This window comes from Mustela lutreola, chromosome 3 (assembly GCF_030435805.1).
Source record: "Mustela lutreola isolate mMusLut2 chromosome 3, mMusLut2.pri, whole genome shotgun sequence".
NCBI classification, from domain to species: Eukaryota; Metazoa; Chordata; class Mammalia; order Carnivora; family Mustelidae; genus Mustela; species Mustela lutreola.
Window position 1 is genome coordinate 78870594 of NC_081292.1, and position 18557 is coordinate 78889150.

Sequence of the window (18557 nt, forward strand, 5' to 3'; positions counted from 1 at the left end):
GGATCTTTAGGAAAACATATATTTGGCCAATTTATGTATAATTAACAGAATTATGAAAAAAGAAATAGTGAAAACAACCACTAGAAATAAGAATTTTTAATGGTAAGGGCACCTGGGTGGCTTAATTGATATATTTCGGCTCAGGTCATTATCTCAGGGTTATGAGACTGAGTCCTGGGTCAGGCTCTGTGTTCAGCCGGGAGTCTGCTTGAGATTCTCTCCATCTCTCTCTCCCCCATCTTCCACTCCCCCAACTCGCATGTACACTCTCTCTCCAAAATAAAAATTTTTTCATGGTAAATATTTCTGTAGTAAGTGAATTTTGGTGCACAAACATCCTGAAGGATGAAGGAAAACCATCATATGTCCTTTTAGCAAAATGGAATGGTCCAGGTTCTTTTTGCAAAATATTGTGTTGAAGGCTTTCATGTTGAACAGCTAAATAAGTGAGAATACTGTATTTTTTTTTTTTTTGTCCTTAGAGATATATTTTCACTTACTGATTCTTGAATTTGGCAAAATGCATTTATGATAGAATCATCTGAAGGCTCATAGTTTGAGATTTCACTTATATGACCAATTTCATCATCATTTTTTAGAATAGAATGCTGTCTCTCTCTTTGCTTTCAACTTCTGATTCTTCTAATAATTATGAAGTGCCTTCCTCAGGTAATTACCATTATGGATGGAAAATAAAAAGTTCTGAATTCTTTGGATTTCTGTGTTCACACAGTGTCAGAAGACTCAGCATAAGGACTCATGGGACTCAGCATGTGATCATTCTCATGGCTGGGATTTATTTCAGAGACACAGTAGATCTGCAGGAATCCATGTTAGGCTTCCTTATGTTGTATCCCTCCTGTGGGGGTCACACAGTGTACTTTTCCACCAGCAGTGAGAATATAGCAACATTTGTGTGATTTTTTTTTTCTGCTCAGGCATCTCCCTGGAGATCCAGCACCCATGGTTATTATTGGAAGTTTGTCAGGTAGGCACCCTTTGCCTCGCATACAGGAGAATTCCAGACTCCAGAAGGATAGCAGGTGTTCAGTATAAACATAAGCATATTGTTTGAGCATACAGTATAGATATAGTGAGCCACCTTTATCATTTAGGGAAAGTTTTGTAGCAGTATAGGAGACTGTTTACTGCTCAGATACTCAGAAGCCATCCAAAGGCTCACTTTGTAGGCAGACTTCTAAGAATAGTGGTTTCAGGACTGACTTTATGTTAATTTTTTTATTGTACAGAAATCTAAAGGTAGACTACAGAGTTGATGTTTCCAGCCTTTTTACCTTTTTTAATAATGATGCACTGCTCGCTTCAGCAGCACATATTCTAAAAATGGAACAATACAGAGAAAAATAGCATGACCCTTATGCAAGGATGACATGCAAATTTGTAAAAATGATGCATATTTTGGGCAGTACAATAAGAAAAGGTAATTATATGTTTCATTATTATATCATCTTCCTAGATGATTCCACCATTCTCCAGTTTTCTTATAATTTTAGTCTTTAATTTTTTTAGCATAGTTGGGAATAATGAATGTATACTGATGAAATAATATCTTGGATAATGAAGTAGCATAATTCTTCAAATTATGGATAATATAAAATCACTGAAATCCCATAGTATATCTTAGGTTTATGAATGGATTCAATAGACCTGTATAGTAACTGCAAAATAAATTGAATTTCATTCTGTTACACAAAAGATACACTTCATTTTGTTCTTTGGAAGACCTGTAAAGAGAATAAAAGTCATGAACCAGCAATTTCTACAAACAGTTGGAAGTGGTCAAAAAATAAACTCAAATACTAAAATTTGGTCCAGTGGACCCTCATGGTATACTAAAGTTAACCAAATGCAGCTCTTCTAGTTACTGGCACTTAGTATTTTGGAGGACAGGAAGCAATATTAACTGTTCAGTTTAGTAACAAGAGCAGGGACAAATGTAGTTTAGAATACTCCATGTTCAACCTATACATTTCAATATACTAATGACTGCTAATTAGATTAACAGTGATAAAAAAAAATTAGAGACCTTTAGGTTGAGAGCAGGCATAAATAAAGGTACGGTAACTTACTGTTAGTGTCACAATCAAAAAGCTCATTTAATATTTTCATTTTTGAAGAAACAAAATGTGTCCTTTCTATTTGTCCATTTCTTTTGTTTAGGATTGAAAGTTTCCTTTGTTTCTTTCTTTTTGGTATTCCTCAAATCACAAGCAGGAATCATGTGAGGAGGACAAAACTCAAGTATAGGCTTTTTGAAGAGAATGGAACTGCTATTTTATTTATTTTTTTTTTTTTAAAGATTTTATTTATTTATTTGACAGAGAGAAATCACAAGTAGTCGGAGAAGCAGGCAGAGAGAGAGAGAGGGAAGCAGGCTCTCTGCTGAGCAGAGAGCCCGATGCGGGACTCGATCCCAGGACCCTGAGATCATGACCTGAGCCGAAGGCAGCGGCTTAACCCACTGAGCCACCCAGGCGCCCCTGGAACTGCTATTTTAATACCCAACTTTTGTAGCAACATGGACGGGACTGGAAGGGATTATGCTGAGTGAAATAAGTCAAGCAGAGAGAGTCAATTATCATATGGTTTCACTTATTTGTGGAGCATAAGGAATAACATGGAGGACATGAGGAGTTAGAGAGGAGAAGGGAGTTGAGGGGAAATTGGAAGGGGAGGTGAATCATGAGAGACTATGGACTCTGAAAAACAATCTGAGGGGTTTGAAGTGGCGGGAGGGGGTGGGAGGTTGGGGTACCAGGTGGTGGGTATTATAGAGGGCACGGATTGCATGGAGCACTGGGTGTGGTGAAAAAATAATGAATACTGTTATGCCGAAATTAAATAAAAAATAAATTTAAAAAATGTGCCTACAAATTGACCTAGAAATTCAGTGAGTTGATCCCAAGGAAATAATTAGAGGTGTGCACCAAGATTTAGTAATAAAGACTAGCCAAGTTGTTTAAAACAAAACAAAACAAAACAAAACACTCTAGAACATTTTTAGGTAACATTTTTTTTTGTTGTTAAAAAGTCTGTTATGTGGGGTCACCCAGGTGGCTCAGTCGGATGAGCATCTGACTCTTCATTTCAGCTCAGGTTGTGATCTCAGGGTCCTGGGATGGAGCAGGGAGTCTGCTTAAGATCCTCTCTTTGCTCCTTCCCCCACTTGTGCTTGCTCTCTCTCTCGCTAAATAAATAAAGCCTTTTATGTGAATGATAAAATACTATTTCTGAATGCTTATATACCTGTATAACACCAAAAATGTACTTTGCATGGTCTTGCATATTGACCTTTCTAGAAAGTCTAAAAGTTAGTATTGATTCATTAAATACTGGCGCAAAGGAGGCTTTTTTGGGATAATTGCCTCCACAGATTCAATTGGGATTGAAGTATTTGGAAGTATAAAGTAAGTATATAATGTAAGTAGTATGTAAATGAAAGGTAAGACTTATTTTAAGCATCAAAATAATAGGGGCGCCTGGGTGGCTCAGTGGGTTAAAGCCTCTGCCTTCCGCTCGGGTCATGATCTCAGGGTCCTGGGTCCTCTGCTCAGTGGGGAGCCTGCTTCCTCCTCTCTCTCTGCCTGCTTCTCTGCCTACTTGTGATCTCTGTCTGTCACATAAATAAATAAATAAATAAAGTCTTAAAAAAAAAAGGCATCAAAATAATAAAAATACCATCATTAATAATATTGGGTGATACTGTGTGATGAGGTGCGAGGTACTCAGGTTTGAAGAGCAGCAGTTAGCTAGAAGTGTATCAGTAAACCAGTAAATCAGGTATTTTGTCTCCCTATGCTCTTCATTGGTTTGATTTTCTTTTTAAACCTCCATTAAAAACAAAATAGAACACTAATTATTTTGGTGCATGGACCTTAGCCTTCTAATTTTGGATTTGACTATTTGTATTTTTTTGAGCTCTCTGATTAATGTTGTACTGTGTATTATAGGAAATACAAAGAAACATATGGTCCCTTTCTTTTAAAAAAATTATAATCTAGTTAGAAAGTGTTATATAGCTAACAAAGGTAGCATTCAGGATTCTGTAGCATCATTTGGTAGCTTTTTCAGTGATTAAAAATAACACTAAACTCATCAGTTTAAGAAGGATAGTGGAGACCTAAATGGGACTAGATACCGACTCATTCGTCAGGTCTCAGCTCAAGGGTCACTTCCTTTTAGAATCCTTCCCTCCCACTCTGCTAGATCGTAAATTTCTTGAGAACATGGGCAGTGTCTGTTTTTGCTCACCATTATGTCCCCTGTGCCTTGCACTGTACCTGCCATACAGATCTTCAACAAATATTTGTTAAATTACTAAATTAGGTTTATCTTGGGCCTTTGTGTCCTTTGTATCCCCTTAAAGCATATTCATGATCCACTATCTTCAGAGTTAGGGTTCCTGCCCCTAGGGGAAACCCTTCCTTTTTCTGTTAACTAACAGAACAAGAACAGAACAAGGAACTTTTATTTTGCCTCATTAGAGTTTTTCTTGTCGTTAATATTTGGGTATAGAAGACTTCCTTATTTTTTCAGTAGAGTCATATATATTGTAGACAGATTTTGAACTCTGAAGTTTCTCTGCAGTAGTCATCATTGTTGACCGCAGCTTCCTTTGGAATCTTTCAGTTTTGGTTTCAGCGATAGTGTATTGATCCAGAGCTCCGTATAACCCCTCTGGACATTTACATGATTTGTTAACAGAGATAATTTAATATAAAGAACAGGTAACTAGGTATAAATTTGTTAACTAAGTTTCTGAAAACAAAAGTACTCTCAAGTGTCAAGAGAGGTAGCAAGTAGAGATGCTCCTCCTGTAGTTGGGGAGCAAAGGTAAGAGATTGGAATTACTAAAGTTTACCTGCTTCAAGACATGTGTATTCAACTGAGATTTAATCCAGGGCTTGTGTTCCTGAAGTCAGAGGAAGGGCCTCGACTGGTGCTGCTCTCTCTGAGTGTGCGCAGTGAGGCTGTTCAGCCAGCGCTATTGCAAACTGAATTCAGCTGCTGCCACGGGAAAGCAGTTGCTGCTGTGGAAGTGCAGGACTGTTGATGGAGTGATACCCACAGGAGCGCGAAGCTGACAGACAAAGCCTCTTCTTCCTCTATCTTGGCAGTCAGCTTCTAGCTGCTTCTGTTGGCAGAGCCAGCTGGCAGAGCAGAACTGTGGCTTGAAGTCTCAGCCACAGTGTCACAAAGCGAAGTGTAGAAGGCTTACCTTAATAAGTGGAACAGTCAGAGAGCAAAAGGAAATTAGGTACTAGAGTATTAATAGTATAAAATGAGTTGATTTTACAGTTTTTGAAACACTGACATCAATATTAAATAAAAGCAAGTCTTAAATAACAACCCCAAATAGAAAAGAGGTAAGGGAAAAATTAAGCCTGAGAAAATTAAGGGCGATTCAGTAGATTTATAACTGTATACAAATCACAAAAATGGAGAAATGGCACAAATACAAGCCTTCCGAATAGTTAGTAGTTGTAGATTATAAGATTAGATTTAAAAATCTATTTTTATTAATGGACTTTATTTTTATTTATTTTTAAAAATTCATTTATTTTATTAACATATATTGTTTGTTTAAGGTACAGTTCTGTGATTCATCAGTCTTCTGCAATATCCAGTGGTCCCCATAAGCATATACCCTCCCCAGTGTCCCTCACCTAGTTATCCCATTCCCCCCCGACTAGCCTGCCCTCCAGCAACCTTAAGTTTGTTTCCTAAGATTAAGAGTCTCTAGGGTTGACTGTGGACTCTGAGGAACTTTCCCTTTGGAGGGAAAGGAGGTGAGAGGTTGGGTGAGCCTGGTGGTGGGTATTGTGGAGGGCATGTATTGCACGGAGTACTAGGTGTGGTGCATAAACAATGAATTCTGGAACACTGAAATAAAAAAAAAAATCTCGGGGTGCCTGGGTGGCTCAGTGGGTTAAAGCCTCTGCCTTCAGCTCAGGTCATGATCCCAGGGTCCTGGGATCAAGCCCCGCATGGGGCCCTCTGCTCAGAAGGGAGCCTGCTTCCTCCTCTCTCTCTGCCTGCTTCTCTGCCTACTTGTGATCTCTGTCTGTCAAATTAATAAATAAAATCTTAAAAAAAAAATCTCTAGGCTTTGTCTCCCTCTCTGTTTTCATCTTGTTTCATTTTTTCTTTTCTTCCCCTTGATCCACCCTGTTTATTAAGTTCCACATACCAGTGAGAGCAATATAATAATTGTCTTTCTCCGACTCACTTATTTCACTTAGCATAATACCCTCTAGTTCCATCCATGTTGTTGCAAATGGCAAGATTTCATTTTTTTGATGGCCGTGTAATATTCCATGGTATATATCTATCACATCTTCTTTATCTGTTCATTGTTGATGGACGTCTGGGCTCTTTGTATAGTTTGGCAATTGGAGACATTGCTGCTATAAAAATTAGGGTACAGGTGCCCCTTCGGATCACTACATTTGTGTCTTTGGGTAAATACCCAGTAATGCAATTGCTGGGTTGTAGGGTAGCTCTATTAATAAACTTTTAATTTATTTTTTACTTTTTATTTATTTTTTAAATTTTAAATTTTTTTTTTTTTTTTTTAATTTGAGAGAGAGAATGAGAGAGAAAGAGAGCATGAGAAGAGGGAGGGAGATTCAGGGAGCTGAGCAGGGAGCCCGAGGAAGAACTTGATCCTGCAACTGCAGGATCATGACCTGAGCTGAAGGCAGTTGCTTAACCAACTGAGCCACCCAGGTGCTCTTACTAGACTTTTTAAAGAGAAGTTTTATGTTTAGAAATTGGAAGTCAACATTTCCATGTATACTTACCCTCCCATAGTTCTCCTGTATTAACGTTTTACATTAGTATGGTACATTTCTTTCACTTGATGAGCCAGTATTGATACATTATTATTAACTAAGGCCCATATTTACATTAGGATTCACTCTTTGTGTTGTGTTTTGAGTTCCCCTAACCCCTTTGGTCATTTTTTAGTGGTTTATCTTTTTTGTTTGAATGTAGGCATTCCCCAGGGAAATTTCCTTAGTCTTCTTCCTTGATGTAACCATTTCCATATGGCTTTCCCAGTTTCCTTATCAGTAAAATGGGAGGCTCATCTAGAAGCTTCTGAGGTTTTAACCCCCAGAGTTAAAGATTGGCTGTGTCCAGTTCAGATTCATGACAGGTTTTTCTCCAATCATCCCTTTTTCTCTGTGTGAGGTTCCTAAGTATTTTTAAGTCTACAAATGATCCTCTTGGTTTACCAGACTCAAAATCTTGATATACCTTCTGACTTCATCAAGGTGTACATCCATTTGTGTTAACAAATCCTTTTGTATTTTTTTTTAAATACAAAAAAAATGTATTTTTTTAAATGTCTTACCATTTCTTCCACTGTATTGCAAGTTTATGTTTCCTTTCTCATTGCTTCCCTAAAGTAGCTGCTGCTAAACACTGAAATCCTGTGATTTTTGGAGAGAGATTTAAGTGAGACTGTGCTGGAAATGGGCCTCTATAAGTAGGGACCTACCTTGCTTATATCTGGCAGAAAAGAAACTGAGGGCATAATTCAGAGAGACTTGTTCTGTTAGTGCAGAAAGAGAATAAGCAATTATTTTTTCTTTTTTATTGCACTGTTATAGTAAATGTCTTCTTAATGTGTTTTCCTTTTCAGCATCATGGGTGTTTTGAGTAACAAGTGTGGCTTTCAACTCCAGTATCAAATGATTTTTTCAATATGGCTCCTGGCATTCAGTCCTCAAATGTGTGAACACCTGCGGCGCTATAATATCATTCCTGTCCTGTCTGATATTCTTCAAGAATCTGTGAAAGAGAAAGTGACAAGAATCATTCTTGCAGCATTCCGTGTAAGTGTTTTATTGTTTTTTTTTAGTTGTGTGTGTGCTTGTGTGCCATTTTTCCTGTGAAGAACATTTGAGGGCTTTTAGCAGGTGGGAAAAAATTGCTTGTTCTCCACGTAGTCATGAAACTATGGGGCCTTGGTGAACACAGAGTAAAATCTCACTAATTCATTGTGACACTGGGGTCTGGGATTGGGGAATAGACATTTAAGTGGGTAAAATGTGTAGGAGATGTAATTGTATGATGAGGAAATTCTTTTTCATTGCAGTGTGTTCCAAGACGCTGTTATGGAAACTTTTCTCTTAAGGGGCCCTTGTTTTAATATAGAGTTGTATTTTAGATTCTGGATCTTCTGATGAGCTGATGAGTGTATTTCTGAAGCAACTCCAAAGATCTGTAATCATTTTGTTTAGTAAAGTTTTCCTGTTAGGATATTAGAATTTGGGTGATATCTAAGTCAGCTTCCTCTCTTGAACAGTTGAGGGAATTGAGGACAAGAGGGGGACTAGAGTTAGAACCGGAATTCTAGATCTTCTGGCTGCCAGGAAGCTATAACACAGAAATAAAGTATTGTTAATCGGTTTTCCATACCCAGTGTATTTGCTGTAGCAGTTGTGTGTTGATTATTTTGTTGGTCACCTTAAGATTTAATTGGGTTTCTGAGGGATGACTTGGCTGACCTAGTATCTTTTAAGGATGCTACCCAAGAGTAATGATAGTGGGCAGTTCAGAGAGTGCTTACTCTGTGCAATGCATCGTTTTAAGGCTTTCCATTTGTTAACTCATTTAATGCTTACCACCGCCCTATAACATGATGATTATTGTTGTTATTGTTAGTATATTGGTATCATTAGTATTAGTATTGGTCTTCCCATTGTAAAAATGGTGATACTGAGAGAAGGCACATTGCTGATAGACATGCAAATCCAAGTTAATGGCTTCACAGTCTGCTTTTTAACTATTAATTGCTCTTTATGCTTTCTTTAAATAAACAACAGCAAATCAAAACTAGAAAGTAGTACAGATGTGTTGCAGAAATTTAAATAGCATAGACGTCACATTTGCCGAACATAGTGACTAACATCTTACAGATTTTTCTAAGCACATAAAGCTAGGTGTGTAATTTTATTTTGTATTTAAAAATGAAATGACATCATATTATAAATACTGTTCCATAACTTTATTCTTAACAATATATAATGAATATGTGTTCATTTTCATATATGTGGGTCTTTAGTAATTTTTTAAATGTTTGCATTCTTCTACATGTCTACCCACTTTGATGAATATTTCTGTTGAGATATAGTTCTATAGATGGAATTGCTGAATTAAGTAATAAACTTCTACAGTTTTGTTAGGGTAACATCAAATCACCTTTCATTAATGTGCAAATTTACGTTTCCATCAGCTACATATTGAGAGTGCATGCTTTTCCTTTCTTTCACTTGCATTTCTTCTAATTGTTGCAAAAGATGAGCTGAAAAGTGAAATCATTATTTTAAATTTGTATTCTGTTAATAATGAATGAAGCTGAGCATTGTTTAGTATCTTTATCAGCTATTTCTGTTCTTCCTATAAATTGCTTACTTATAGCATTTGTCACCTTTAAAATTTTAAAATTTGACGTGTAGGAACTCTTTTCTAGATGTTTATAGTTAATAGCAATAATAACTAATGTTTATTGAGAGCTTATTCAGTGTCAGGCACTGTTCTAATTGCTTTAAATGTGTTACTCATTTAATCTCCCAAGAATTCCATGTAATGGGCATTAGTTAGGCCTCAAGAGGTTAAGTAATTTGCCAAAATAGCTAGGAAGTGGCAGAGCAGGAATTAAGTCTCAGGCAGTATAACTCATGCTCTCAACCATCATGCTAACCTGTCTTTGATGCTAAGAATAATAACTGTTGTAATTTATTAATGATTTTCATGCATTGCCTTATTTAATCTTCCTGATCATCCAATACATTCTGTGATTATTTTAATGTTATATATCAGGAAACCAAGATTTGCAGATTGATTCCTCAGTTAGTAAGCAGTAGGATTGGAATTTGGAGTTTCAGTGAGTGCTGTCTGGCTCCAAAGCCACCATCTTAACAACTCTGTCATCTCCTTTGTTTCTTTTCTTAGTGCATTTTCTCAGGAATCTTAAGAGTGGCATTAAAAGGGAGGGAAACCATGAAAAGGAGAACTGTCAGTCCTGCTGAGAGAGGAATTCAGATTGCTTACTTGAAAATACATTTTTTTCGGGGCACCTGGGTGGCTCAGTGGGTTGGGCCTCTGCCTTCAGCTTAGGTCATGATCTCAGGGTCCTGGGATTGAGTCCAACGTTGGGCTCTCTGCTTAGCAGGGAACCTGTTTCCTCTCTCTCTCTCTCTCTGCCTGCCGCTCTGCCTACTTGTGATCTCTCTCTGTCAAGTAAATAAATAAAATCTTAAAAAAAAAAAAAAAAGAAAATACATTCTTTTTCATGTAGAAATTGTTCTGTAGTTTACTCTTAAGAAATAGGTAAATGTGGTACCTTCTATGCCTCACCGTACTGGCTCTGCCTTTAGATTTTCTAGCAAACTATGTGAATTGTCAAGGTAAATTTCACTTAAGTCCAGATAAGGTAATAATCAGTTTTAAATCAGAGTAGGTGTATTAATAAGACTCCACCCTGTGAAGTATTTTAGTAGCTAAGTTGAATATACTTCTTTTTTCTACTTGAGTGTTTCATTATTCATTGTCTTATTTATTTAATAAAGATGAAGAATTCTAGAATTAGGATCTTCCAATGGTCTCCTTTCATTGCTAGAGCTCAATTTAATTCGCAGAAACCAAGTTTTGAGTACCTTTTCTATTTCAGTCATTATGTAATTAATAGGGACCACAAATGCCTGAGCTATAGCTTGACACTGGAAGGCTTGTAGTTTAGTGAAGACAGAATATGTAAATAAATAATGTCATTTTAATGGAGCATTAAGTAATGTACAAGAAGAAAAGTAATATAAAAGAGGTGGGGGGGGCACCTGGGTGGCTCAGTCAGTTAAGTGTGTGCCTTCGGCTCATGTCATGATCCTATGGTCCTGGGATTGAGCCCCACATCGGGCTCCCTGCTTAGCAGGAAGCCTGCTTCTCCATCTCCCATTCCCCCTGCTTGTGTTCCCTCTCTCCCTGTGTTTCTCTCTGTCAAATAAATAAAATCTTAAAAAAAAAAAAAAAGGTGGAGGGTGAGAATTGTGGGTTTAAGGAGAAGCTTTGGAGAAGAGAAGGCTCCCAGAGATTTTGGAAGAATGTTTTAATACAAAGGTGGAGAGAGGTTAATAAATGTTAACAAAGAGGCTGGCTTTGGAATTGTCAGTAATTTGTTCTTGTAGATTGATTATTGATCGTCCCCTGTCCCCACCTTGATGTGAATATTAAGGGAATAAACGGAGCACATAAGTCTGGCCATTGAAGATACTGTCCTGATTCATGACCATTTGCTTCCTGAAGGAACAGACGCGCTCTGTAAAATGGAGCATTTGCTTTGCTGATCTGTATTATCCTTCTGGGCATTGAACTGGTGGGGCCAATGTAAATCCTTCAGCCATCGTGTCACTTCATCACCCTAAGGTGTATTCATGCTCTGGAGCATTACCCACCAAAGCACAGTGCGTCTGAACAAGGCTCTGTCAGATCTGCTCGTGCTACTTTATTGTATATTGTGCCTACTCTGATGGACATGAGGCAGAGCTGATTGCATTTTTAAACTCTATTCTTTATGGCTGAATACGGATTATATCTTTTCAACTCCATGTATTTATTTTTTGAAGGCTTAAAGCTTGTCTTTGTTTTGAGTTTCTCCCTTGTTTCTCTTCCTTTCTGTCCTGTGGTAGTTATAGGAGTCTTTAATTTATTAAAACTTCTTATTCCAAATTAAGCACCTGTAATTAAGAAAATGGAAAAAATTGATTTTTTCCTATACATGAAAATAATATTCTCTATGTTTAAAAAAAGATACTGTAGAAAAATTATAAACATTAAACATAGTCTCACTCCCAGAAATGGAAGCCTATTGATATATATATATATTTTTTTTTCAAGATTTTATTTATTTATTTGACAGAGAGAGATCACAAGTAGTCAGAGAGACGGGCAGAGAAAGGGGGGGGTGGGGAAGCAGGCTTCCTGCTGAGCAGAGAGCCTGATGCATGACTTGATTCCAGAACTCTGGGATCATGACCTGAGTCAAAGGCAGAGGCTTAACCCACTGAGCCACCCAGGCACCTAAGCCTATTGATATTTTAATACCTGTAATTTATGATCTTTGTTCCCTTTCTACATGGTGGATCAACTTTGGATGAATTGTAGTGGGCACTGAAAACAATGGTTAAGAGGGGGTCTGAATTATCATCTCTTTACAGATCATGCTTGGGCAGATCACGCTGGGTGTCAATTTCTACGAAGAGTGTGTGTACTCAGATTGGTGGTAGTGGGTATGCCCAGCATGCACAGTGTGTTCTTGTTCATGTTCATTGGGCTCTTGGGCTGGCTTCTGTGCCTTTGGCAAATTGGCTTAGCCTTTCCATGCTTCAGGTTTGTTCATGTGTCTGGTGAGAGTAATATCATCTGTCTTAAGTCTCTCATTGGACTTTATGCTCATATGATAATGCCCTTTGAAAAAATAAATGTGGGCTAAATGAGTACTTGGCACATAGTAGGCCCTCAATAAGTATTACAAGTATCTGTGACTGTACGAGTAAAAAGAGTGGGGTAGTGGTATTGAATTTATTGGTATTTTTATTGTTTTTTTTCTTTATTGACTGAGTTAAATTCCTTTTTAAATTTTTGGCTGCTTTGCTTGGTTCTCATGTTTAAAAATATGATAATAAAATTCAGTGACAGAATATCTACTTGCAAATATTTCTGCACTGAGAATGAACCTACCCGTGAGTCTCCTACTCCAGTTTTCATGAGTATGTTAAGGTTACTGATATGTTAGAATTTTATTAAAATAATCTACTTAACAAAACTTACTGTGGAAAGCAAGAGTAGAAGGAGAGAGTCCCTATTTTGTGTTAGTGCACAGACTTTTTTCTAAATTGGAAACTCTTCCTAAGTTGTCATGAAAACTCTTTTTGAAAATGAGATATATTTAGTAATTGCTAAATTGCATAGAAAGTTAGTTACCCTCAGCTCAATGTCTGCAATTAGATTATCCTAGAAAGATGATTTGGATCATTATTATTTACTTTTTTCTTTGTATGACTTTCTTTTCTGGGAAATAAAGCAACAGTTGTCTAAGTAATTAACTTGCAAATGAATAGTATTTTCAGTTTATATATACTTATCCTTTTTTGTATGTTAGTTATATATTTTAAGTTAAAATGTTTGTTCTAAGTGTTGATATTGTAAACATTTATCGAAAGTTATTTCTTCCTATAATTTGATAATAAGGTAACTTGTTTTTTAAAGGTAAGATGTGGAAGAGAGAAGGTCTAAAAGTCAGGCTCTTAATTTAGCTCTTCTGTTTGAAAGAGTAGATCTCTACACTTTTAACTTTTTCCCCTCAGTTTTCATAAATTACGCTTTGTTTAAAATTTTTTTTTTTTTTAATTTATTTGAGAGAGAGCACAAGAGGAAGGAGAGGCAGAGGGAGAAGCAGACACCCCACTGAGCAGGGAGCCGGAGGTGGGGCTTGAGTCCAGGACCCTCACTGAGATCATGATGTGAGCTGAAGGCAGATGCTTAACCGACTGAGCCACTTAGGTGCCCCAATAAACTTGTATTTTCTAATAAGTATTATTTAGGTAATATAGTAACTTCTGTGAGTTTATAGTAAGAAATCAGTTACTAGTAATTTATAGTAATGGATTAAGATTTAATCTAAAGCTCAGGATAAGCTGCCTTAAATATAATATATATGGTCATTTTTTTTTTATAAAGATTTTATTTATTTATTTGACAGAGATTACAATTAGGCAAGAGAGGCAGGCAGAGAGACAGGAGGAAGCAGGTTCTCCACGGAGCAGAGAGCCCGATAGGGGGCGCGATCCCAGGACCCTGGGATCATGACCTGAGCTGAAAGCAGAGGCTTTAATCCACTGAGCCACCCAGGCGCCCCTATATGGTCATTTTTTTATCTGAGCCTACAAACCCTGCTTAATATTTTTCTCCTAGAAACCCTGCTTAATATTTTTCTCCTGCCTAGTTCCTCTTCGATCTTTTTCATTAAAATGTAAAATATTACATTTTACATTTTAATGAAAATTATCATTATCATTATTATGTAAAATAAAGGGGCCATTGGAAGCAGGTATTTCTAATATTGCCACATCATAGATGAGAGGTGTTAGTTGATATTAATTGAATCCCACCTTTGAGATTCTCCCTGTCTTCTTATCCTTTTTCTTTTCCCATCCACTCTCTTCCTCTTTCATGGATTGTCTTATTCATCTATCAGATGTTTAGTAAAGACCAATTGTGGTAACGGACTGAGCAAATAGAAGAATGAAAAAGATAAGATACTTTTTCTCAGGATTTTGTATTGTGTTTAAATGCTTGTCCTTAGGGGTGCCTGGTCGGCTCAGTTGGTCAAGTGGCTGCCTTCAGCTCAGGTCAAGATCCCCGGGGTTTGGGGATTGAGCATCGGGCTTTCCTGGTCAGCAAGGACTCTGCTTCTCCCTCTGTCCCTCCTTCTGCTCATGTATGCACTCTCTCTCTCTCTCCTCTAAATAAATCTCTAAAAAAAATTCTTGTCTTTATGCAGTGACTTCATGAAGTCATCATGAAGAAGGTTTACAACATAAAAAGCTCAAAAAGTCCCAAAAAACTATGTAGCTGGACTGAGGTTCTTAGGGTTTTTTCTTTTCTTTTCTTTTTTTTTTTTTTTTTTTACCTGTCTAGATTGCTTATCTACTTTTAATGGAAATTTGAGAAGTACAATAGTGTAGCTCTTTTCTGATTTTCCTTTCAGTATGGTGTATTAGACAGAGTATAGTCTCTAAAGTGGGTAAGATGTCGGTGTGAATTCAATGCTGTGTTGTTGGGAGAATGACCTGAACTTAGAATGAATTTCTCTGTCTGTGAAAGGTGGTTAGTAATACTTAACTTATTTTGAGATTAGGTAAGGATTCAGAGAGACAGCAGGAGCCTGGCAATAGTAAATATACAGTTTTTGCCTTTTCTCTCCAGAAAGTCGGAGAATAATAGCAGTTTGCCTATTAAATCCCCTACCTCTGTAAATTGCGTTCTTGCTTGGTGTTGAACATAGGTAAAGATTCAATGCTGACTTTTTTGATTTAGAAAAGTCAGCATGAATATTTAACTAACATTTAACAAGATTTAAAAACCTTATTTAAACTTTATTTACAGTTTGAATTTTGTACCCACAGCACATGGAACTAATTATTAGGCTAATTCCTGGGCTTCTGTTATCTCATTTGGATTTCAGATTATGTAAAATAGACTCAATCTCTTGGCAAGAATATTGGTTTTTTAGACTCTGCTGTGCTAAATTTGGGACCGCACAGTCATTAAGGGAATATTCTAAGGGCCAAAAACGAGAAGAATATCTTTAAACGTCCGTAACTTTAATGTACACAACAGAGTTAAAATTGAGTCATTAGTAGTGGCATTGACTTAGACCTTCAGTAGGTGAAAATATGCTGTGTCTTTTTTTTTTTTTTTCTTTATCATTCTCACATTCCTGTAACTGTTAAAGAAGATTCACTGATGAGGTTGTTTAAGGATGGTCTAGTCGTGTATTTTTTCCCACATCTTGAAACTCAGGAAGGAAATTTTTGTGCTGAAGACTTTAGGAAGCTTGCTGAGTTGCTGTGAGCTGGAAAAATGGCTAATTATTTTTTTTTTCCATTTGGTTTGGTGAATTTTATTTTTGAAAATGTCAGTCTCACTTATTCATAGCAGGTGCTGGACTCCAGGTCTCTGCAAATGTTATTCTGTTGGTTAAATTGATTTGTCAATCTTTAGTTCCTAAAATAAATTAGTATGTTTTGAGTCTGTGGCTGAAAGAGACATCGAAGATCATATTTGTTTAGAGTTTTACATTGGTTGTGAGTATTATTTCTCTTTCTGGCTCCACTTAGTCAAGAGCCTATGTAATATATCAGATAATAAGATAAATTATATTTTTACATCTCAGTGGTTTTCAGCAGAAAGGCTTAGTTCAAAAGAAATACCACCAAATTGGACTTGGATTTTTATTGGCTATAGTAGTCATGATACTTAATTTACCCCACACACATGAACACGCAGACACAGACCTGTACTTACCTACATCTTTCTGTGCAGGATGTTTATAGTTGTCGCCCTTTCAGGTAGGTCCACCCTAGTTCAAGTGTGTGGGTGCTGTTTTGCCTACTGCTTTGGCATGGAAGTATTGCTATCAAAAAATTTTGCTCCCGGGGCGCCTGGGTGGCTCAGTGGATTAAAGCCTCTGCCTTCGGCTCAGGTCATGATCTCAGGGTCCTGGGATTGAGCCCCGCGTCGGGCTCTCTGCTCAGCAGGGAGCCTGCTTCCTCCTCTCTCTGCCTGCGTCTTCACCTACTTGTGATCTCTGTCTGCCAAATAAATAAATAAAATATTAAAAAAAATTTTTACTCCCAAGTCTGTACCTCATTCCTTATTTTCAGGTATTTATCTATCTTGCGCATTAGGTACCAAGTTTGAATGAGGTATAGTAATACTGAGACAATTTTTAATCTCAGGGTAAGTGTTTATACATTGATACTTCAAGTGTGGTGTCATGTCAGTGCAGTGCTGTGGACTGTTAGTAGTCTGCAGTGGGTACATATAGAAAGTAAGAGTAAGCTGTTAGAAGCTTACAGTAACTTGATGGAATAGTTGCATATCTGTCAAATTTAATAATATAAAATTTGAGCTTATATTTTGTGTGTATTTTAAAATGCATATTTCTAAAAGTCATTTTTATTGTATTTTATAAAAGTATTTGTTCATGACTAATTGGAAGTTAAAAAACAAACACAACTGGTTTTCACCACAGACGGTTTGAGAAGTCCTTTTTTAACAGTTACAGGAATGTGAGAATGATAAAGAAAAAAAAAGATATAGCATATATAATATGATATAATATAATATAATATATATATATATATAATATAAGCCCTGTTTTGTATAATTTCACAAGGCTAGCAGTCCTGGTGAAGGAAAGAGCTGAATTGTCAAATGATTCCTCTGTGCTCTTAGGGAAGATTTCTGCACCTTTACTTGGACAAAAAGATAAAAATGATATATTTATACTTTTGAGTTTGTTAAGGTAAAAATGACATTGAATTTTAGGGCCTTTAAAGAGTACATTGCTGCTGGATTATCTAGGTTTGTTTTTGGCAAGTTCAGTTTATTAAGTGCTTTTCATAATTCATTCAATCCTTTTCATTTTTTATAATGAGAGCAAAAGATGAAATTAAAACCTAAAGGGAAAATGATAAGGCTCATTGACTGATTTGACATAGGGTTAAAGAAAAGGGGAGAATCAAGTATGACTAAGTTCTAGAGTACTATTATTTTGGAGAATTGAGAGAAGAGGTGGTTTTAGAAGAATATAATAGTGGTGTTCTACCTTAGTTATTATATTAACTGTGTTGAGGTTAGAGTTGAAATCACTAGTTATGATAATACCTCAAATATGAAATTTAATTCTCTAGTCAGCAAATAGATAGTAAAAATAACAAAGGATCATATGAGCAAGAGTTTTGGTATGTTTCTAAAGTTAGAAGAAAGTAGTAAGAAAAATAACTTGAAAAAGTAACAGAAAATTCAGCAAAATAATAATGGTAAAGTCTTAACAAAAGCAAAGGGAGAAGGGAAGAGTTTCATAAAGGGAGATGGTATCAGAATTTAGGGCTCCCCACAGAATAAGGTCTATAATTGAATTTCATTATGGCCAGGGAACATATTCTAAAAAGTTTCTATTCTTGGAAATTTGAGACTTGTTTTATGGCTCATCTTATGGTCTTTCATGGTGAATGTACCAAGTAAAGAGGGGAAAAATCGTTTTTTATATTTATTCAGAACCGTATCTGCGGTTCTTTCTTTCCTGTAGATTCATCTTTCTGTTGTACAGTGTCATTTTCTGCCACCTGCAGAATTTCCCTTAGTTCTGGGCTCATCAGTCTGTAGTAGTTCATGGGCCAAATCTGGCCCACCACCGGTTTTTATAAGTAAAGCTTTGTTGGAACACTGCTGTGCTTATTTATTTATTTATTTATTGTATTTTGTATGCCTGCTTTTGCACTGTAATTGCAGAATTGAATAGCTGTGATAGAGACCTCAACACCTAAAATATTGACTATTTGGCCCTCCTTAGATAGGCCACCTGTGCTTCAGCATGTCTTCTACCACCGGTCTGCTAGTGACCAGTTATCTTAATTTTAGTATCTAAAAATTGTTTATTTACCTTTATTCTTTAAAAATTGAGATACAGGGGCACCTGGGTGGCTCAGTGGGTTAAAGCCTCTGCCTTTGGCTCAGGTCATGATCCCAGGGTCCTGGGATTGAGCCCCTCGTCAGGCTGTCTGCTCAGCTGGGAGCCTGCTTCCCTTCCTCTCTCTCTGTCTGCCTCTCTGCCTACTCGTGATCTCTGTCTGTCAAATGGATAAATGAAATCTTTAAAAAAAAATAAAAAATAAAAATTGAGATATAATTGACATACAACATTTTATTATCAAATAATAATTTGATATTTGTATATATTGTAA

At 36.6% G+C, this 18557-nt stretch overlaps 1 protein-coding gene and 1 non-coding gene across 4 annotated transcripts in view; both read left to right on the forward strand.

Moving 5' to 3' along the window:
* The window catches only part of ATP6V1H (ATPase H+ transporting V1 subunit H), a 148651-nt gene that overhangs the window by 41960 nt on the left and 88134 nt on the right, over nucleotides 1-18557 (forward strand). For all 3 annotated transcript variants that reach the window (XM_059166453.1, XM_059166452.1, XM_059166454.1), the window contains one exon: nucleotides 7670-7862. In XM_059166453.1, coding sequence (XP_059022436.1) covers nucleotides 7670-7862 — 193 coding nt within the window. The remainder of the gene's footprint in view (nucleotides 1-7669; nucleotides 7863-18557) is intronic.
* LOC131828343 (U6 spliceosomal RNA) lies at nucleotides 1315-1422 on the forward strand. Its single transcript, XR_009352362.1, has one exon. It is a non-coding gene; the product is annotated as a U6 spliceosomal RNA (small nuclear RNA).